This window comes from Mercurialis annua, linkage group LG5 (assembly GCF_937616625.2).
Source record: "Mercurialis annua linkage group LG5, ddMerAnnu1.2, whole genome shotgun sequence".
Classification (NCBI taxonomy): domain Eukaryota; kingdom Viridiplantae; phylum Streptophyta; class Magnoliopsida; order Malpighiales; family Euphorbiaceae; genus Mercurialis; species Mercurialis annua.
This window is the reverse complement of record NC_065574.1, coordinates 13575001-13597953: the sequence shown is the minus strand read 5'-3', so window position 1 is coordinate 13597953 and position 22953 is coordinate 13575001. Positions and strand designations below refer to the sequence as shown.

General features: G+C 33.8%; 2 protein-coding genes across 5 annotated transcripts in view; both read right to left on the bottom strand.

The window, feature by feature from the left end:
- Window positions 1-274: 274 nt before the first annotated feature.
- Window positions 275-5210, bottom strand: LOC126682839 (GTP 3',8-cyclase, mitochondrial). 4 transcript variants are annotated; one of them, XM_050378603.2, is made up of 8 exons: window positions 4989-5206; window positions 4810-4894; window positions 3095-3706; window positions 2775-2942; window positions 2497-2688; window positions 1089-1157; window positions 780-869; window positions 275-513 (listed from the first exon to the last, which is right to left on the bottom strand). In XM_050378603.2, exons 2-7 carry the CDS (start codon window positions 4873-4875, stop codon window positions 786-788), a joined length of 1191 nt encoding a protein of 396 aa, XP_050234560.1. In that variant the 5' UTR covers window positions 4876-4894; window positions 4989-5206; the 3' UTR covers window positions 275-513; window positions 780-785. The 4 variants fall into 4 exon arrangements, with proteins under 4 accessions (XP_050234560.1, XP_050234561.1, XP_050234562.1 ...); XM_050378604.2 differs by having other exon boundaries at window positions 4810-4883; XM_050378605.2 differs by having other exon boundaries at window positions 275-359; window positions 4810-5210.
- A 7705-nt stretch (window positions 5211-12915) lies between these two features.
- LOC126681270 (beta-galactosidase 10) overlaps window positions 12916-22953 on the bottom strand; it is a 10514-nt gene continuing 476 nt past the window's right edge. The window contains exons 2-19 of the mRNA XM_050376778.2: window positions 22930-22953; window positions 22293-22405; window positions 22138-22204; window positions 21919-22011; window positions 21378-21521; window positions 21058-21146; window positions 19533-19638; window positions 19313-19400; window positions 18559-18677; window positions 17965-18129; window positions 17271-17467; window positions 16790-16899; window positions 15598-15707; window positions 14613-14720; window positions 14270-14380; window positions 13955-14166; window positions 13200-13536; window positions 12916-13120 (exon numbers count right to left, since the gene is read on the bottom strand). The exon at window positions 22930-22953 is cut by the window's right edge and continues 72 nt beyond it. Of these exons, the coding sequence (XP_050232735.1) occupies window positions 13010-13120; window positions 13200-13536; window positions 13955-14166; window positions 14270-14380; window positions 14613-14720; window positions 15598-15707; window positions 16790-16899; window positions 17271-17467; window positions 17965-18129; window positions 18559-18677; window positions 19313-19400; window positions 19533-19638; window positions 21058-21146; window positions 21378-21521; window positions 21919-22011; window positions 22138-22204; window positions 22293-22405; window positions 22930-22953 (2304 nt within the window). The 3' untranslated portion in view covers window positions 12916-13009. The remainder of the gene's footprint in view (window positions 13121-13199; window positions 13537-13954; window positions 14167-14269; window positions 14381-14612; window positions 14721-15597; window positions 15708-16789; window positions 16900-17270; window positions 17468-17964; window positions 18130-18558; window positions 18678-19312; window positions 19401-19532; window positions 19639-21057; window positions 21147-21377; window positions 21522-21918; window positions 22012-22137; window positions 22205-22292; window positions 22406-22929) is intronic.

The window sequence follows — 22953 nt, the reverse complement described above, 5'->3', positions numbered from 1 at the left end:
GATTATTTTATTTTAATATTTAAAATTGCTAAATATTTTAGATGATTAATTAAGTTTTGAGATAATTGAATTTTATATTATTGATATTGAATAGTTCATATTTATTTTTTCAAATGTTTTACAAAAATAATAAAAATATTTAAATATTTTTATTAAAATTATTTACCCCAGCAGCTCAAGACAAGCTCACAATTCAACCAGTTAGCTGATCACTAAGCAGTTCAAGTGGGAACACCATCACTATAAGCAATTGAACCTCAGAGAGCCTCACAACAAAGAAATACAAACATTGCATAAAAAGCCGCGTATTATTCTTACAACAAAAGCTTGATGCTCTTTCAAGTGTATTGCTGCCGGACCTTCAATCGAACACAAACAAATACTAGTTTATGAGTGGTCGAGATCACACATCTCCCATTGCTATAGTTAGCAGCAAGAAATTCTCCGTATAGATACAGTTGCATTATTTGAATGACAGAAATCAAGAGCGTCATCAATTTTTCCATATGTAACCTGAAGCAATTAAATACAAATCCCGGTTGGTAGTTAAGTTTTAAAAGATAAATAAAGATGATGTGTAAAAATGGAGATCACTTGTATGCAGCAGTAATATGCCAAACACCTTACTTGAGCGACTCGTTTGAGAAAGGAGTAAAGTTAGGACAGAACGTTTTTACCATTTCAAGAAAAATAACGCAAAGAAGAAAATCTAAAGCAATTTCAACACTTCTAAGATCTAATGCATTTTATAACAGTTTTTGTGGAGTCAAAGGATGTACCAAGTGTTAGCCACCAATATGTATCATAGGTCTATTTGCTGTTTTTGCAAGGTCAAACATTCCGGCATGTGAAGCTTTCTTCTTCTTGACCTGAAGCATGCAAGATACAATTGTTTGAATCAAAGAGAAGAAGATTGAGAACTAAGACGGAAATCACAGCAAACAGCGTGATGCTAAAATAACCGAACATCTATGTTTTTGTCCAAGTTTGTTAGATGCAATAAAAGAAAATTAGAGCAAATCCATGCTTTTGACTGTTCTAGATTTCTATTTGCTAATAATAAGTTGATGAGACTATAAACTGCATACCGCTGCTCCAATTATTTCCCTAAGCTCGTCTTCATCAGCACCAGAGCGAAGGGGATCTCTTAAGCTGACCTGCAAAGAGAAAGCACTAATAAGAATCACAGCAAGAGCATTGCAACGATTGCAGTGTATCAGAGAAGGCCAGCAAATTTTGCATAATCCAAGTAACGACAAGTAGTAAGCCATTTGGCAAGGACCATCTATGATGTACCTGTATCCACTTGACATCTTTAAGTTTGTGCTATGCATTCAGTACATGATATTGTTCAAACTATATCTCAATTGTTTTTCTCGCTCTTTTTAACAGCCAATGCTTCCTCAAAAAAATTATTTTGTTAATTTTTTAGATCATGCACTCAGATGATTAAAGTCAAAAGAGTTTTAGGCTGAGCAGCATAACAAATGACATATGCTGTTCAATTGAAAAGATTCCTAAATGTATGATATTTCAAGGTTCCTTGTTGGACCTGATTAAGATTTACAAATCAGGTCCAAGATAGACATTTACGAAATATCATACATAACCGGAAATATCAGACAACTGGATAAGATCCTAGGCTACCTGGAGTCTGAATTACTTGTGTACATGTAAACCATCCATCATGAAATATGGTACCCAACATATTCTTAATGGAAAACATAAACGTTGGAAATATAGTATAAATATATTAACTATAGTTTCAGTCAAAATTGCTCCATGAACTACTTCTAGTATAATATTTAGATTAGTTACTATGAAGTCCCTAAAGTTAGGCCATAACTTGTAGTATATCCCTGCTTTTTGACAATTAAATTAATTAGTCCTTCATATTTGATTCCATGAACTATTTATCCATTCCGTTAGTTATTTTGTTAGTCGGAGGAATATGCTTGGTCAAAATGAAATACACCATCATAAATATCCATTTTACACTTAGATTTATAAAATAGTTTAACAACAAAATTTAATAGTAAAAAACTATATTTTCTCTATTTCTAATATTTTTTCATCACATTCGAAATTTTAAATATCCCTCTAAAAAACTGTATTCACTAAAAGTTTGTATTGATTTATTTTACAGTGTATAAAAATACTTTCAGTTTTACACTACTTTGAATTGTATTTACTCAATTCATCCAAACTCTAGGTACTGTATGTAGCCTTAGAACCCTAGTAGTTGTAATTCCTAAACCCCTTCTAAGTGCAACTCTTAGAAGACCTTCTATCTATAATTCTGTATGATATTTCATACCCAGTTGTCCTACATCACAAGGCAACCAATAGTTTCTGGTAGTTCATACCAAGCTGTCCTACATCACAAGGGAATCAATATTTTCGAAGTTTCGAACTAAAAGAGATCAAAGATTCGAACTAAACCATGCCAAATAGAAAACGTAAATAATGATAATAAGGCACAAAGAGCTTGTTCACCTCTGAAGGTCCAAAGAGACAAACTTTAAAGTTGCCATCAGCTAAAAGTCGCAATCTATTGCAACCAGCACAAAAATGCTCGGACATTGATGTGATAAAAGAAACAGTACCAAGATGGCCATCTATTTCGAAATTTTTTGCTGTTTCCGTTGGGTGATCCTGAAGTCGCTTTACACCTGGGAACTTCTTTGCCTGTTCAACTACAAACTGTTACAAAGAAAATCTATAGAGACATTAAAAACAAACACAAGGCCATCTCCCAGCAATTTCTACTCTACCACTGTATCCAACATTTCTGAGTAAGGAACAAGTTTCTTGACGTTCCAGACATTTCCATCAAAAGGCATGAACTCAATGAACCTGATATTGATCGGCCTGTCACGTGTCAACTCTACGAAATCACAGATCTCGTCATCATTGAATCCGCGCATTACTACACAATTCACCTAACACAATGAGGACACAAGAAAAAATAGATTTAGCTTTATTTTTGACGGAGTACCAAAAGAAATAAACTAAAAGCAACAGTCAGTAAGAATCATATCATATTTGATCGAGCAAATAATTAACACATTATATTGCAAAAAAAGGCACATACTTTTACGGGATTGTACCCGCAGTCTACAGCAGCATCAATGGACTGCATAACTCTCTCATACCCTTTCCTCCTGGTCATAAATTCAAATTTAGCAGGGACCAACGTATCTAAGCTAATATTTAAGGAAGTAAGCCCATTTTGTTTCAGCTTTGGGAGTTTTCTAGCAAGAGCAATTCCATTGGTAGTCATGGCCAGTGTCTTGAGTCCTTGTAAACTAGATAGCTCTAAGCATATCTCTTCAATATCCTTCCTTACTGTCGGCTCACCACCAGTCAACCGAATTTTATTCACTCCGGAGCCAACAAAAAGATTGGCCAAACGAACAATTTCGTTGACTGAGAGCAGCTGAGAGTTAGGAGTGAGCTCCACTCCCTCAGCAGGCATACAGTAGTGACAGCGTAAATTGCAACGTTCCGTTAAGGAGATCCTCAAGTAATTGTGCATTCTTCCAAATGAATCAATTAACATATCAGAAACAGGATTACTGTTTGGTGGATCAGACAAGTTAACATTAGAAGTTGTATATGCCCTTGGAACTAGTCCATCTAGATGACTACTACTACTACTACTACTACTTAAACCTTGAGAATAGGAGCCAACTTCACATTCAACCTGCATATCAACGAATTCCGGGTCACAAACTGATACTGAAAGCTAGAAAATATTAAGCAATACTCCAAATTCCGATAGAAGAATTATGGCTATATTTGGTTCATAAAATAAAATAGTATGAAATGTAATAGCTATTGCATAAGAAATGAAATTACGATGAGTATTTATTCCATAAAATCATGGAACATCAATTCCATGGAATAACTATTTTATGAACCAAAACAAAGAATGGTCATTTTATACGAAATAGATATTCCATTCCGCACCTATATCACGATCCAAACATAATCTATTGGTTCATGGAATGAACAATGTGGAATAGGATACTATTCTGTAATTTTTTTTACTTTTTGAAAAGTGTACTTATTTCACAAAAGGTTTAATCACCAAAAAAACCCGACCTTTTAGCCCCTTTTCACTTGCACCTTGACGTTGCAATTTTGTCTATATCACCCTAATTCGCACCTTTCGTTTCCAATTACACCCTAAAAACTGAATTGGCCCTTTTTCACTAGAAAAAAAGCCAATTTGATCCTTCACTTTTGGTATAAAATGTAAATTTGATCATCACTTTTAGTATATTAAATACTTTTCAGAAAATAAATTAAAAATGAAGGATCAAATTGACATCTTTTCTAGTGAAAAAAAGCTTAATTTAGTTTTTAAGGGTGTAATTGGAAACGAAAGGTGCGAATTAGGGTGATATAGACAAAATCGCATCGTTGTAAGTGAAAAGGGGCTAAAAGGTCGGTATTTTTTTGGTGATTAAGCCTTCACAAAATGATGGAATAACTATTCTATGAACCAATATAAAGAATAGGTAGGGAATATCAATTCTATTCCGGACCAATTCCATCAATCAAACATGCCTATAATGAAAAACAAGCTGTACTGCTACTTAACTAAACTATATGTAGTGAGAGTTGCTGATTCAATTCATCATTTATCCACCTAATCACAACACAGTGATACAAATAGATATAGTAGTGTGTGCTTCAAAGGACTGAAAATTCAAATTTAGAATATAAACATGTTATTAATAAAGCTAAATCAACACCAAACTGTATTGAAATTTGGTAAAAAGAAAAGAGAAAAGCACGTACAAGAGGAGAATTGGGATTTCTAAAACCCAAATGCCAATTAGGAAACCTGGAGACACACCTCCTCATCAGAATAGCTTAGATGGCACTGCCAAAATGGAAATCAAAAGCCAGCAAGGAAGACAAGGAGAAAGAAAAAGAAAAAGATATTAGCAAAAAATTGAGGGACGAGTGTCCCATACCAAATTATTGGATGTACAGCTCACGCATTACAGAAGAGACATCCAATAAGCAGCAGACTTTCTTTTTTACCTCTTTTTAGTATTTTTTCAGAGTGAACTTCCCAAAATATCTTTCCTAATTTTTCTCACCTCTATTCATTTGGTATTGCATAAATCAACCTCAGATAATCTGGTGATATTTTGTATTTGATAATTACGGGGTGGGGGAGCGAGGGCTTGTGGGCGGAAGAAATCGATCCCACAACCTAGCAGAATGCTGCCCAGTGTTTATACTGTTTGAGTTATAATTTATTAGTAGATCTGGTGATTTATTACTGTGGAAAAATATCTTTCTGTTTTTGTTTTAAGTTTTTGGTTAGACGAAATTTCTTACAGTACCTATTTGATATTTTATTTTCAATTTTGAAAACTTTTTAGGTAGACTCAGCCCATTACGTAATCCACGGACTAAACCTATAATATTATGACACATCATTAAAATAATGGCACTATCGTAATATTACTATTTAAAAGTGTAAAATAAAAATAAATAAAATTACGATAGTGCCACTATTTTAATGACGTGTCATAATGTGATAGACTAGTCCACGGATGACGTGGTAGACTGAGTCTACTTAAGAATCTCTATTTTATATTGTTTTTAAATAAATTAATGTCGTTTTACATATTTCACACATGAATCGTCAAATGTTATATTTATGTTTGTTTAATAATTATTTTTATAATTATAAATCGTATTTAAATATAAAATATCAGTAATTATTGAAATAGTAATAATTAGAAACAATTTATCTTATTTATAGAGAATATAAATAGAAAATATTAAATAATAATTAAGTTAGTAATTTATCAGAAGGAGTTTATCTTAATTAAATTTTAAATGATTAAATAATAATTAAAATAACGATTATTAAATATTTAATATAGTCTAGTTTAGTTAGTACTTTATACAATTATTTTGACATAGCATTATAAGAAGTTCATTTTAGTTAGTACTCTAACTCTAATTTATATCAATATTTTTACAATTAATAATTATATTTTATAAAAAAAAATTATCGTAAATGTGACCATTTTCCCTTCCCACTACCATCCGTGTTTTTATATATAATATAGATTTACAAGTTATACTTTTTTCTAGCAAAAATACTTTTTTTCTTTGTAATTTTAAAAAGACCTTTTTTCACTTTTTACTCTTTTATATAGATTTTGTTAATGTTTTTTAATCGCTTTTTTAAATTGTAACTATGGTGTTCTTATTGTGTATCTATTGTATTCTTTCAGTGTAACTATGGTGTTTTTATAGTATATCTTTAGTGTTTTTATAATGCATACTATAAAGATACTGCAAATACACCAGAAAACATAGATATACCAGAAATAAACTGTAACGTAAATACACCATAAAAACACTGCAAATACGACATAAATCAATTTGTTATTTACAAAATCAGTAGTATCAAACTAAATGAACAACTATGAACAACAGAAAGAAAAAATATTTATATGAACAATAAAATCATTTTATAAACAAAAAATAGTATATCTACAATAATCAATTTACAAAAAATCTAAAGCGTGTCGAGGAATTCATCGAAAGAAACATATTGACGAGAAAATCAATAAAAGAACCGCGGCGATGAAAAATCCACCGAAAAACATAACAGCGAGAGACACGACGAGAAATACACCTGAAGACGCGCGACGACAAGATAGAAGAAAGCGATTTATGACAGATGAACAAAGGAAAAAGTTGAGAGAAGAAGGAGAAAAAAAAGAACAAGAAAAAAAGAGAAGGGGGAGAGAGAGAGATAAAAAAAATACGGCTATATATACAAATGACCTAAAATGAGTGTAAACCTTCTATGTATAGTAGGATATTTTTGTAAATTTGTTTACTAAAAGAATAGCGAGGGTAATAATGGAAAGATGGGTGAAAAAGGTGTAAATAAGTTTCAAAATCATGTATTTTAAAAAAAAGTCCATTTTGGTTATTGTTTCACCATGAATTTCAAGTTGCATGATTGAAGAAGTAGACCCTTTGGTACCTCCATTGCGTGGGTAATACCTGGAATTTCCATCTGAGCTGACGAAAGGCCGTTAAAAATGTCGTTACCAGGAGGAAACCCTTTTATTTTGCCACTTACGACGCATGTCTATAGTTTTACGGCTGCCGGAAGTGGTCCGATCGTTGTACCATCTTACGGCAATGCCTAAGTATCCCATCATCCAACCACCCTGTGAGCGGGCGGGTTTCGGGGACGCTCGCCCAAACTTATGGTTGACCTCGTTCTGGTTAGTTTTAAATAAATGGAGTCGCCACCTAACTCGGTTAGAAAATACATTTTATAAGGACTAGATAGCCTCATACGCTTATATATGAGATTATCGTGCATCAGACCAAAAGATCGGGTTCGTGGACACCACCGAAACTTTTGTACTTGACTTATTGACGATTAAAAGACATTCGAAAAAACATCTCATCAAAGAAGGAAATCCAAAATAACATCATAATGGAAATAAAGGATTTGAAATGTAAATAATTGAAAAGTAAAGGACCGTAAAGTAAAAGTGGAAATATAAACATACATTACAGTAAGACACGCATATGACTCGATCTGTACTGGCATATGGACAAGTAGCAAGTACTCATAAACAAACATTTAATCATAGAGTTTTTGGCATATAACAGATGGAAGTGAATTTTATTCAGTTTGCATACATAAAGCCTAAACTAGATGTATATGTGAAATTGATTTTAGTTTTACCATCTTGAATTCATATACAACCACTAATTACATTTTTCATATCAATCCTAGGATTTCTATAAATTAACGTGATTATTTTGATTAATCATGTTAATAATGGATTTGGACATGCATGGAAAGCAATAAACAACGTAAACATACCCAATTGTAGGTGATATACATATAAGGTTAAAAATTCATTTGAACCTCTTTTCTAAAGTATCTTGCGGTTGTCTGTCGTTTGTTTGTCAATACATCTTACGAAGTTGTTCCTATGGTCGAACGAAGCGGTAAACTAGTCTTGAAGTTGCTAGTCCGGCGATTTAGGCCTCGAGGCCCATGATGACATGGCAGATTGACTATTACTGATGTGACAGGAGGATGCTGACAGCGATAGGTCCGAGAAGTTACATAAAATAATCCTACAACTAATTACAAATCTATGGGCTCAAACGGGACCCAATTTCGAGCTCAAAAGAGCCCAGAAACACAAAACAACATTTGAAATACATCGAAAAAATCTAAATGGGTCCGGAGACGAAGAACGATGGCGCCAGAAGAAACGGCGCCAACGCCGTCGAGGCAGGGGTCGAACCGGGTTCAGGATTCATTTGAAAAACGTGCAAAAATAGTCAAAATGCACAATTAAAGGCCTGGAATTCGAAATAATTAAAATAAATATGTAAAAATAGTTAAAAACACCCTAAATGTGGATCTAGGGTGATAAAACATGGCAATCATGGCAGTTTATACAGTTATAGCAATTTCATGGCAAGAACGGTAAAAATTGCTAAACAGACATTCTAATAATCAGAATCAAAAAGAGAATGCATATATGATAATAGAAAAGTGACATGAATGATTATTAGTCCTTAAAGATACGATTCTGAGTCTCGGGGTCGCGTTCTTGATTGATTGAAGTGTAGAAGCTCGATTTGATCATTCTAAGTTGTTGAATTTAGGTTATTTGATGGCTGGAAAATTTATTTAGGTCATGCCAAATTAGGGTTTCTTTTGTTAATTAGGATTTGTTTGATTAATTATGTTCCACCCCCTATTGGTTTCATAAGGTTGTATTTATAATGGTTAGAATTAAGGCTATGTATTAGAGTTAGAATTAGCTTAAAACTCTATTTTAGGTTATTTATTTTTTAAATTCGAAATAATTAATGTATGCCATGAAAAAGGCGGCAAAAAGGCTGTTTTTGATCTTTTAAAGTATCAAAAAGGACTTCTTGGGCCACTAAGGTTTGGTTTTGGGTTCAAATTTACAAATTGGCCCATAAACTTTTAAGGCATCTGTAATTAGTCAAATTTTTTAGAATTCTATCGCAACCCCTTTGGATTTTTGCTATTTACGGCAAATCACTTTTCAATCCTTCAAAGTTGTTGTTGGGCACTGATCTAACTCTCTTGAGTTCTAACATGCGGATCGCTAATTCGTCATCAGGAGGAGTGTCTTTGGAAATTATCATCAGACGCTTCAATCCCTTTATCACTTTTCTACATGTCCAGAAAAGACGTGTATAATCTTACATTAGACCATTCAGAATACTACTGCTACCATCGTTTCAAACACCCTCTTCATAAATATCATAAAGTTTCTTGCACATCACTCCACTTATTCCTACAAACTTGAGTTACCCTACTGTGGCTACAACCGCAACTACGACAGCCGGAGTTGGTAGCACCATAATTGTACACCCTACTTTGCTTCAAAATCCAGGAGCGTATGGATTTTCTCAGTCAACAAGTCACCTTCTTACACCTGATGTAACAAACATTACTAGATCAGACTCACTCGACCAGTCATACCACCTCATATACTCATATCCTACCACCCCATATCACCTAATCTGTTTATCCACCTAGTAATAGCACTGCGCTCATTTATGACCTTTATGTTTATACTGCTTAGGCTAGGCCTACTCTAGACGTGGTGGATGGAAGCAGATTAATGTCTTTGCCTAATCCTACTTTACCTCCTAGAGCTGTAGGAGTCAAACAGGTGGTGGATCCACCTCAGGCGATACGGACAGAAGTCATTGAGGCTAGGCCGGCGAAGAGAGAACTAGTTGAAAGTATGCATAGCTCAGGTGCTGATTTTGCTTGGAAGCTGACTTTGAATGATGATATTTCAAAATAGGTGAGGGCCGAGTTAGAAAAATAGATAGGAAATAAGGAAGAAACTCGACGAGCCAATTATTTTCATATCGGTTCACCATTGTCTAGGGCCATCCGAGATGAGCCATTCCAAGCTAAGTATAAAATTCCTCAATTAGACAAGTATGATGGAAATAGTGATCTTACGGCCTACTTGGTTTGTTTTCAAGTGACATTGGGAGTTTAAAGTGTATTACAAGAATTTTCCCTACCAAGTTAAAAGAGCCCGCTCAAAACTAGTACCAAAATTTGAAAGAAGGATTGATTAACATCTTTAATGAGTTGTCAACAACATTCAGAACTTATTTTACTCTTAGCGTTCAAAGAAATAAAATAATTCAATCAATCTAAATAAATGTTTTTATAACTCGTTTTAAGAGGTTTTATCAATGTGGAAGACCTGAAGGATGACACGGCCATCGACGCAATAAAAGATAAGACTAGCATGATGGCGTTTTGAGATAACTCGATTACCAACCTAGTGGAGTATTATACCTAGTTGATGACTCGTGCTTGAAACTATATTAACTTAGATAAGGAAAGACAGTGAAAATCTAGCTTGCCGAGAGGACCGCAAACGACCAAAAGATGCCCACTCTTAAAAAGGTGGTAAGACCAATGATAGATATAAGCTGGTGAATGACCAGCAGGGGTACAAAGGAAGCATGCCGAGTTATGGAGGAGATCGACCTTGTTTTGGAAATGATCGAAGCTCGGACAAAAGACCATATATACCATCGAATACTTCTTTATCCAACAAATAGATGTGGTTTAAGCAAAATAACAATTTGGTGAGAAACCCGCCACGTATGTATAAGAAAGGAGACAGATCGAAGTACTACACTTTCCATGAAGGTCATGGGGACAGAATGGAAGATTGTGGGAATCTCAAGAGGAAGATAGATAAGATGGTATGTTCAAGAAGATTAAAAGGTTTTGTGGCACTCTCGCTAGATGAGAGTCTTGTGGTAGCAAGGAGGGGCGACATCGGCTAAGAAAAATCATGCAGCTTGAGTCATTAACAACATCGCTGGTGGAATGGATGACACAAAGTACAATAGTGGAAAAAAGAAAAAGAAAAAGATGGTAATATTAGTGCTTGAAGTTAAACCAAAACTGAAAGTGGCGTTCAGTGCAAAAGATGGAAGAGGAATTAATCTTTCCCATCAGGACGCCTTTATAGTCTCGGTTTTAGTGGAGTACTTTTGGATTAATATGATGCTTATAGATGAAGGGAGCTCAGTCAACTTATTAACCCCAAAGATGTATCTCGACTTAGGAGGCACAAGAATGAATCTTAGATCGGTCAGCACACCACTAGTCGGGTTAGGTGGAACACTGGTGATACCTGAGGGATGGTAGAATTAAATTTATAACTCGGAAAAAAGATCCAAATGAGAGTTGGCGAATAAGGAGTCCTGAAAAAACCTACACGAAAGGTAAAAAAAATCATGATTGTTGATATGTCGTTGGCTTACAATGCTATTTTGGACAAACATAAGTTGTATAGTACAAGGACCATTACTTGTATAAGGTATATGGTCATGAAAATACTCACAATAGAAGGAGTACTAGTTATAAAAAGCCCGACAATGCTATTTGGTGGCCATGGGAGAAGCAGTTGAAGCGCTCACCATTGAGGCCCATTAACAGTTTATGAATGATGATGAGGAGTTAAAATTTGGACCTCATCGAGAATTTGAGAAAATTAGTTTGGGGGATATAACCTAAATATAAAGATTGGGGCGGGAATGTCAAAGGCAAGGTTTAAGATTAAAAGACTTAACACACAATAAAGGAGCTAGTAGCCCCGAAGAGATAGTGGGAATGAACCCAATGTGGTTTCACATAATTCATATGTTGATCTGGACTATAAACCGGTTAAACATAAAAAAAAAACTTTCTCAGTGAAAAAGTAGATGGTTTTCAAAAATGAAATGGAAAAGCTGTTGAAAATGTTGTACTTATCAAAAATCCAAATGGATATTGGCGATTATACATTAATTTTACAGATCTTAACCAGACATGTCTCAAGGACAGTTTCCTACTCGTAAGTATAGACTAGCTGGTGGATGCAACCGGTGGCTATGAAGTGTACTCCTTTATAGAAGCAACTCAGGAGTATCATCAAATCCCCATGCATAAAGAAAACAAAACAACAACCTCGTTCATCATGGACTTGGGTACATACTGTCATAAGAAAATGTCATTTTGTTTGAAAAATGCACGGGCTTAGAGGTTGAGGAATTTTTTATTCAACGACCAACTGGGCCGGTATGTGGAGGTCTATATTGATGATGTAGTGGTTAAGTCGATCAAGACTAAAGATCATGCAAAGAAGTGAAACTATTGAACGGTTGCAGTTTTAGGTCGCTTCATGTCTTACTCGGCAGGTGTCTATCCTTTTTCAACATCTTGAAAAGCACAAAGAATTTCAAGTGGACAGAAGAATGTTAATCGACTTTTGATGAGCTAAAGATCTACTTAAGTGCCCTATTGTTGTTAGGGAGACCCAAACTAGGCTAGTGTTTTTGTCTATGTATGCTCCATAATTGAACTCTAACATCACTTAGAATATATTACCGTCTTTTGCACTGGAAACTGATCAAAATAAATTACCATATCATATTTGTTAGTGGGTTATTTATCATCCATGTCAACTCAATTAACAGCAAAATATATGTCCATTAAATGTAGTGTTTAAAATTAAGATTTTTTTTATATAATGATCGGAAAAGAGAAATGCTTATAGAAAAAATTGAACCCACAATCTTGCTGATTTTTGTCCGGACGCCTATAATATTTAAGTTATAACTCATTGGTTAAAATTAAATATTTTTTAAAAGGATTAAATTTAAGCTTTGAAAATTATTAAGTGTCCAGTTGAGATATTGAATAGACATTAAGATCATTTTTGCACCTTTTCCCTTTATAATGTATGGGAAAACCAGTAATTTTAGCCTAACTTAAGGAAGAAACGGGAAATTTGCGCTCATACAGTACAGGCAATGAGTCGATTAGAGGTAGATAAGAGACCTGCATAAGTTTTGAATTAAAAGTAGATGAGTTCTGAATTACAGAATGAATATTTTTATACTATAAATGAGGTTTTTAGCTGCAAGTTGCTTCCACAGCAAGTTTCTTGACGTTGGCAGGGCATAAACCCTTGCTAAACTTCTCTTCCGTAACTTGTACAACGCACTCATTTTTGTTTAGGCATTCCTGAAAATAATATTTCATTGCATGTCAGCACAAACTTGGAAACAAACTAAATGCAATATCACTTTATTTTAGAATTTACCTTTTCAACTATAGAAACGGATTTAGGATCATGGCATTCTCCATGGCTGTAGGATCCACATGTTCCGGTAGGAGATCCAAAACTAGCAAAATGTATGGCGGATATACCTCTATTTTTGGGACACTTGAGATGGACGGAAGCCCTGTCACTATAATTTCTGCTTCCGGCATTCTCTATTGATTCATGGTTGGACATTGGATAATCCTCAGCGACAAGACCACAAACACGAGAGGTTTTTCGTCTCGAGAACGTCATTTTTGTGGGATCTCCGCCTTTCTCTTCAAAGATCACTAGAATGTTTCCAGAAGGTTTGAACCAAGACCGTGGAACATGGTACCTGCTCCACATAAGAAGGTGATATAATTTGCAGTAATTACTAAGAAAAATTTCTAAGCTCAACAACTTCATAGCACATAAGGTGAGATCATGTGCTTAAGAGTAAAGTGCAGTGCAGTAAGTTTTAGTGTATTGTAAATCAAAATTTACTTGCATCAGTCACAAGGACCCCTGACGTGCTAATATCGGCTACTATAGATATCCCTACAAATCTGATATGCAATCTAATGTTTTTATAACACATGCATATCATCAAGTGTAGCAACGTCTAAAAACTAGAAATAAAATTTTCAAGATTCCATCAATGTGTAAAACAGTTTCTTTTCTTGTATTTGACAAAGACTCCTCTAAAACTCAATTATATGTGCAACCGGAGGAAAAGACAATAACTGCACAGGAATAAGCATTTTTCAGTTTACCATCTTTGAGTTGGTTTTCCACATCCAGTTAAGCATTTGTCAGGCCTAAATTTTCCCCTGTAATCACATTCTTGCACGCACTTATCATGTATAGAACTTTTTCTAGGCCAGTATCTTCCTATTTCTTCTCCATTCAACCAAGCTAGACCCTTCCCCATATGAAGCATATCCAGCCCAACAGGTTCATCACCTGATGGTGGGTCCACAGAAACCTGAGAAACTCCAGGTAGGTATTAAGACTAAGAGATGCAAGTGCAAAAGAAAAAGTGAAGTTGAATATGTTCGCATCTGAAATGTCGAATTTCACAAAAATACCTTATACCACATCAATGGCTGATCTTTGGGTGGTTCTGAGGTTGCAAGCCAATGTGCAGTATCTATTGCATCAGCCTTGTGTAGTCCAAGTTTTTCCCCTTGCAGTCCAACCTGGAAAGCATAAGACCATAAAAAAAAGCTTTAGTAGAAAAAAAAAACATCAAACAACAACGCATTGTGTGAGAAAATGTGGATACATCACCTTTTTAGTGACGTGGATTTGAAATTTTTTAAATCAGCTAAGTTGCGGTTTGACTAACAAAGTGCGCTTCATATTGCTTTTAATCTAGTGTCTTGTGAAAAAAGAAAATAAACAAGGTACAAATATGCACAGCCATGGTACCTTATATGTCCAATTAGACGTAGACAAGTCTGCAGTGCCATTGTTGAAACCTATAATCTTGACACTTGTTAATCCGGATCCTACCCATTCATAAAACGAGCCAGCATTCTGAAGGCACCAGAAAAGTAGTATGAATTTTAAAATCATATCATTCTTTATTTAAGAAATTATCAAACAATACATCTTATGATAACAGTCTGGAAAATACAACAAAAAGTAGCAATAACCAAATTCCAGTTATTGGCAATTCTGAAATGTGCCTGATGGGTAACAGAATTTTGGTGGCAAGACTAGTAAATTACATCCAAATGCAGCAAGAGTATATTGCACAAATGACTTCATTAAAAACGCAATTCATAATAAGAATGTTCAATTATATTACTGTATTGTAATCTTTTAAGTGCTAAACAACCCTGTTTGTATAAATTAATCATCATCGTCAGGGTAGGTGGTGCAGAAGATAAGTAAGTATACATGTCCGAGAAACTCTGACAAGAAAGAAGTAAGAAATTTCTTTTACAGTCTCATATACATGAACTCCAATCTTCATGCTTGTTTCAAGTTACCACAATAATGAAAATATAAAATATGTTGGTCTGTATCATAGTTACCAGACTCTGTATCTAACGATGCCACTGTAAAACAACAACCTAGATGATTGCATATGCAACATTCATATGAAGCTGACTTCCATACAATCAGGAGATTCGAAATGCAAAAGTATTCCCAGCTTCAGTAAACATTCACATCACTAATACATATTAAACAAGTACTAAATTGAAGAATTTGTGCAGAAGGTGAAACAGCCGGGCAGAATGTAAAAAAATGGGGAATAAAATGTATCATAAGGCAGCATCCTAAATGCACCATTTCAAAGTGAGGAGTAATGCACCATGCAATACTATCCAATGATTAAGAAAACACATAAAGCCGACACCAAAAGGAAAACTGGCATTAAAAGGTAAGCAGTTGAAAAATAGCTCACTGGTAAGCCAACAGCCATGCTCAGGAGTGCAATGTCATTTTTCCCTGCCACAAGAGATATAGGCTTCTTAAATCTGAAGGGCAAGTGTGTTCCATTTCCAGATGCACTCCCTGAGTATATGCAGGAAAACTGGAAAATGGTTAGTCACTTTCCAGATGCACAACCTGAATATATGCAGCAATCTCCCAAAAACAAATCTACATATCAAATATAAGAGCTTAACAAATGCATATGATGCTTAGTTTTACTTGACCCTCTAAATTATAAATATTTAAATAAATTAGTAATTAAATTAGTACTATTTTTTATTATTAGAAACAGAATTCTAATATGATAAAGAAATAATAAAATTTATTTAAATAAATAACTAACTAAAATATTATTTGATTATTTTATATAAAATTCTATAAAAATAAGAAAATAGTTAATTTGATTAAATAAAAAAATAAATATATTAAAAATTGGAATTATATAATAATTAATTTATATAATATATTTAAATGGGTCATACACAATATCCATCATTGCTATAGTTCAAATTTAAGGAAAAAAATATGATATTATATTAAAAATTTAAAATAAACATATAAAATTTAATTGATATTTAATATATATATATATATATAACAGGTCATATTAATATTACTCAAAAAATATTATAGTATTAATTTAAGTAAAAAAATGAAAAATAATTTACTAACAATTAAATATTAGATTGTCAAAAAAAAAAAAAAAAAAACAATTAAATATTAGTACTAGTGTGCTATAATTTCAATTTAAATAATAAAATAATTTCTAAAAATTAAATTTAGAACTTATGTATTATTTTTTATAATTTTACATGTATAATGGGTCATTTAAATATTACTCATGTGCGTAGCACGTGGCCAATTACTAGTAGAAATAAATACTGCAAACTTCAGAGATATGGTACACGAATTGATATGGTTTTCTAATCCCTCTACTAAAAGTTTTATACTCTCCACTGACCAATGGAAGGACGACATATGACTAAATTGTATATGCCAACCATAGGAAAATATAATGACTGTAATATGAATGCCGAAGCTAAAGTCACTTATCAGGTTGATCACAATTAATGTTTTTTTTATCGATTACATCTAAAGTAACTCTATCACAATAAAAACAAAGTGGCACTCAAATTAACCATGTGGAAAGAACAAATAGTAACCTTGAAGTTTCTGATTCACAAAAACATGCATAGCATGACCCTTTGACTCAATCAGCAGAATAGGTTGACTTTCCTTTTTCAAGAACTCTTCGCTTTCACCAACGAAAATACTGCCAATGTTTGTTAATCTCAAAATCAGTCAGTTCTTACAAAATCACATAATATATGTGCATTGTATTTAAGTACAGGTCAATTAGATTTACACACAAAATTTCCACTAATATGACTGCAGCCTAAATTGTAGAATTTTAAAAAGATTAACAGTAAAGACAGCTACAAGTAAACAAGTTCATTCGGCTTTATCCACTTAAAATTCATATCTGCACAATCAAAATGCTTACTTACTCGGAAATAGATCAATAAATAAGCTTGAAAATTAAATGCTGTCGGTTTCTAGGAGCAGGATCAACTTGTATACCAGAGGTAGTCAACAGTATCCTTAATGGTATTAATGTGAGTTTTGGTTTGAAGGAGGACTAACCTTGTTGTATACCAGAGGTAGTCAGTAGTATCCATAGTGGTATTAAGGTGATCCACTAAACCCATTTTAATAAAGTCCGGATTTCCCCATATCCCAGCCTTCTCCGCAAATATTTCCCATTTTAGAGCTTTGGAGCCTTTATCTGATGACCGCAAGTTGTCAGGTACCATTTCAACTACAGATGTCTGGGACTTTACCTGTTGACATTTTCATGCACAAGTTCAAATCCAATTTTAAAAAAAATGACAACATAGGTCAGTAAACAGGACAGCCTAAGGCATAGTAACTTGATCGTATTTTTCATCCCTAAACTGTTGGCTAGTGCTCAGTGGTTTGGGAATGTTGCCGATATCTTAATTTGGCAATCATTTAGGACTAATTTGAGCTTAACAGTATTTTTGTCACTTTACCAATTCATTCTTGGGATTGTGTAGTCTATGTATAATTTTAATTGAGAGTATGAACCATTTTGTGCAATGAATTAGTTTATCAAGTATTCTTTCCTATTTTTCGAGTGGAAACATACTGTGGAAGGTCTACCTGTATCTTAGTCCTCCCTATTTCTAATTCATTGTATCGGTAAGCAACATAGAAATTTATCCAAATAGAAATCAATGTTCATGTTAAGTATTTCATGTCAATATAACTGAAGGATGTTTAGCAGAACATTGGGATTAGTAATAACGAGAGTTACCTGGGCAGTGTTGAAAACTACATTCTTGCAATCAGGAAGAATGCTAACTGACCAAGCAGGCAGATGGTATGACATGTTCCTAAATGCAACAGTCTTGTCATTCTTATCATCCATGTTAGCAAGAAAGGCAGAACATGCTCCGGATTCGTCAGCAAAGACATCAGCCTACAAGGACCACCAACAAACAATATTAATGTCAGGCTTAGGGACTCTGCCATTGCCCAAACATAATAGAACTTGGAAAGGCATAAGCACTACAGTTGATAACAGCAGAAAACTTGTCATCTCCTTAACCCATTAAAACATTTAAAAGAAAATTGATTGTGCAAAAAGGGGAAACATTTCCTTATATTAATTCATGTCACTATCCTAACGTAAATATTCTTCTCAGCTCGAATAATCGAAAACCGTTAAGAATTGTACCTTATATTGTGCTTGATAAGGCAAACATCAATATTGATAATAACATCACAACTACTTGCAGCAGAGTAAAAAAGTTTGCTAAAATGAAGAGAAAACCAGAAAGGAAAAAAAAGGCATACAATATCTGCATTTATACAAGTCAGAATTTCAAATAAGATAAAAAAAACCCACCTCTTGGGAAGGACCTAGTGACAACTTAACCGGGTCACTGTTTAATAATGTATGTTCGCATAACTTTATAGCTTTATGGAGTTCCTTAAGATGTGCCCATTTTGGAAGCCTAGGCAATCCTGTTAACCAAACAAGATCGTATCAAATTTATAACAAAAGTCTTACATTCATTATAACGTTTCCATTTTCCCGAGAAAAAGGGATATTGCTAGAACTCACCATTGTCCTCACTTTAAGCCTTTAAACAAATTTATAGTAGACTCCATGTACTTATTATCTATGTTACCCGGACTCTTCATTTTACCCAGCCATACCGGTGTTCGACATGACACGGCACCGACACGATTCATGATATGGACCCGACTCTTCAACTGACAGTTGGACACTTGAAGAGATAGAATTCGTGAAAGTTGTCATATCAGGTGGTAAAAAGACCATATCATGTGTCTGGTTGGGTGTCATTTTTTGGTTCTCAAGTGTTAAGACTGTATTTATTGTTATAAATTTATATTTTAGTTATTTTTTATTTTTTAACATATAAATACTTATGTCTAGTGTACACATATATACACACACCTAAGTACCCGAGTCCTATATCGGATCCATATCCTGTATTTTGAGTTAAGAATATTGGCATATCGGATATGCGGATGTGTATTCATTTTGGACACCCATATCAGAGTCCGTGTAACATATCTTTTTTTTTGGTAAAAAAAAATGAGAAATAAAGAAATGAGAAATAAAAAACAGTCACCATATTCATCAATTGGTGCCTCGTAGTCATAACTTGTAGTAATGAATGGTCCACCTGCAGTACGACCAAAATTTGTTCCACCATGATACTAGAAGAAATGGAAGTAGAAAGTTTACAAAGTTAACATAGGATCTTAAATAATCGCCAAATCAGGTTACTAGTACAAATTAAAATAAAATCGGGTAATAAATTTTGAAATCTAGATGATTATGTAACTTACCATATAATAATTTTGTACACTGCCGCCTTTTTGAAAGAAACGTGCAACAGAAAATGCAATATCTTCAGATGGCCTGTGAGGATTAGGGGCCCCAAATGTCTGAAACCTGGAAAAGATAAAACATTGATCACAATAAGTAAAATAGAAATTACAGAAACTATCCTCAGATGCTTGAATTAAGCATGCATTCACAAAAACATTATAATTCAAGAAAAAACACCAGATTTTCTATATTTGAACCCCGAGAAAGTATAAGTCCCCCATGATAAACAAGTGAAAATGTCTCTATAGTTTTGAAGACACTTCACTAGGCACAAAAAATATATAAATCAATTAATGCCTTGGCGTGAGAATAGTTGGAGGAATCCTACATCTAATAATTACAGGAAAGTCAAATAATCTTTGAGTGAAGGTTAAAGGTACTTAGCACAAGCCATTTTCTGCAAGATGGATTTCAACCTCCAAAATTTAGTAACTTAGCAACTTGGTTCAGCACTCTTGGGTCATCAGACGATCTTGGACTCGTGTTTAAAGACCAAGAGTTGGGCTGGTCGATTAATGACCTTGAATCCCATAAAAGTCAAGGAATATTAATGATGGTCCAAGCCCATTTGAATTTGAGTGAGAATGCTGGAGACGTGAATTAATCCCGCATTGAATAATTAAGCGAAAATTCAGTGACTTAAAAGTGGAGTTTATGGAGTTTGTGGAAGATGGATTCTAACTCTATTGTCTAGCAACTTGATCCATCACTCTCAAAATCTATACAGTCCATCATCTAGCAATCTATCAGACAATTTGTTTGATCTTGCACTCTTAGGATCCATATAATTTCTATAAGAATTAATCAAAAAATTCTTGAAAGCATCAAGTGGTAACCCTCCTACTTTATGTTAAATTCGCTTTTACAGTTTTAGTCAAGTAAACCTTGTCAAAAGGCAACCAAATTGCTATTTAAGTTTTTAACAATGTTTTCATAGTGTAAAAAAACTCTTATAGAGCTGCAATAAAGTAAACATCAAGAAGAAAAAAGACACCTCTTAACTCATAGTAGTCAGAATGTACTCCTCTTTATCACCAGAAAAATAGCCATTCTAATCTAAACCTTTATTCCCCTTGCCATTATTTGCTCCCTTATTTTTGATAATGAATTTTGTACATGGATTGATTATTATCTTTTTACTCTCTTGTAATTACATCAAATCAGAGTTGAAAGAGTTTCAAGTTAACAATAGACACTGTAATTTATTAAGACTAATTCCCAAAACGTAAAAGTTGAAGAATAGTACATCTTGATCCTTTTTGTATTGGATTTCCCATGCTACTATAGAATTTTCCTGGCCAGTTAATTTATTCTAGGATGATTTAAGATACGGATGCAGGCCTAACCAAAAGAAATAATGTGTTCTGACAATTCGGGATAAATCAGAATGGTCTACTCATGATAAATGATAGACTTTCATAAGCTAATTCATAAAGCATGAAATAAAATATTGACAGTAAATACATATAAATATAAAATTACCATCCAGGCCAATTCTCAGTCCAAATTTTGGGCTTGTCTGGAAAAATAGGTTTAAAATCATCGCAGTAAAAAGAATTACAAGTATTTATCTGCAAAAAAGAGGAAAACAAGAAAATATGAAATGCAAACTAATTCATATATCAGCCTAATGCTCCAAATTAAAAAAAAAAATCTGCTTGCTTATTAATTCTGCATGAACACATGCCACAACTCCCATTGACAGGAATATGTAATATGTTGACACTTAATTTTTAAAACTGTGTTTAGAGAATAACTAATCTCATGTGCTATTCTGCATTGGAGAATTTGTAAAATCTTACCACAGAGTTAGGAGCGTCAAATTGCTGGCACATTATCCAAGGTACACCAATATTTTGAGAAACAGCCATTTGAGCAGCCCACATGGCATACCGCTTTCCGCCTTCTCCATAAGCACTTTCGTAGAATCCGTATTCATTCTCAACCTACAATCAAAAGAAAATTGTGCATTGCAATGTCAATGCATTTGTAGCACATAATAATTTATACTTTTTTGCAGAGCTTGAAGATCTGAATAGCAGTATTACAAATACAAATTACCCATAATGGAATATAGTTTGAAAATTCAGGCCTCTTTAAAATAAGGAAAAATAAATTCCAATTTGTATTTGTAGTTTTAGTTTTCATATCTCAATGGAAAACTGTCCAAAAATCAGAAATGAAACATTTTCTTCAATCGCGAATCTAAAATTTGGAATGTAGCGAAATCATTCCCAATTCCCTGAAACATTGGTTTAGCAGTACATTTTAAGCAAAAAGAACTCGGTATGTATTTTTCATGTGGAATGCCATATAAACAATATTGACAATAGCTACACTTGCCTGAGCCAAGATAATGGGACCTCCCTGCGAGGCAAAAAGCTTCTCTTTCTTCATCAGGTCCACTATGTATGTCATGAATTTCTGCATGTGATACTGAACGAAAACCAAAAACAGGTAACAAAGATTAGCACAAGCAACTACATTATGTCCCATATGTAAAACACAGCTTCTGATATGGAAAAATCGAAAGATTAAATTGAAAAGATCTAACTTTAGTACCTTGAAGTTATCGTTATCAGTTCGAAAGACGGTATTAGGCACATAATGCAGCCATACAGGTATTCCCCTTTATTCACAGAGTTAGTAATTAGGATGGTAATATGAAACAAACAAGTTACAGAAAATATTGTTCAAGTAGGATGAATTGAGGGTACCCAAAATTCCATTCGGCTGCCACGAAGGGGCCTATGCGAAGAATCAAGTACATTCCAGCTTGCTGAACAATCTTGACAAACTTGACGAGATCGTATCGCTTCTCGAAATAATACTAATTGGTTTTGCAAAGGGTTATAGACAAGTTAGTGCATAGATAAAGCAAAGAGTATATGTCATATTTACAACAAGCCAATAAGAAATCTTTAATTACTCCCTCCGTCCCAATAGAGTTGTCCACTTTGAGAAATTTTTTTGTCCCAAAATTCTTGTCCACTTCCAAAAAGTAACTAATTTTTACACTTAAAATCCTATATTACCCCTATTTAAAATCCACTAATGAGTCTTTTGAAAGTAAATTGCAAGTGGACCCTATATTAAATATATGACAAGAAAAGTAAAAAAAAATTTACAAAATCCATAAGCAATAATTACTTTTCTTAAACTGTGTGATAAAGGCAAAGTGGACAACTCTATTGGGACGGAGGGAGTATTACTTAAGTATTTTTTAATCATTAAATATTCGAACATGGCTAGTGCCGCATTAGTTTGTCGCAAGAATGACATTGCACATGTTGTATAATTGAAGCAAAACTAAATATTTATACAATGAGAATAAATAAAATGAGAGTGGCATACAGTGGAAGGAGAGGGCTCATGGCC

Bases quoted from the DNA above. Each gene is read 5' to 3' on its own strand.
- LOC126682839 (XM_050378605.2), bottom strand. From the start codon at position 4,875: ATGAGGAGGTGTGTCTCCAGGTTTCCTAATTGGCATTTGGGTTTTAGA. The intron at 3,707-4,809 runs GTACGTGCTTTT...GTTGATATGCAG, and splicing joins GAAATCCCAATTCTCCTCTT to GTTGAATGTGAAGTTGGCTC. The intron at 2,943-3,094 runs GTATGTGCCTTT...TCATTGTGTTAG, and splicing joins GCGGGTACAATCCCGTAAAA to GTGAATTGTGTAGTAATGCG.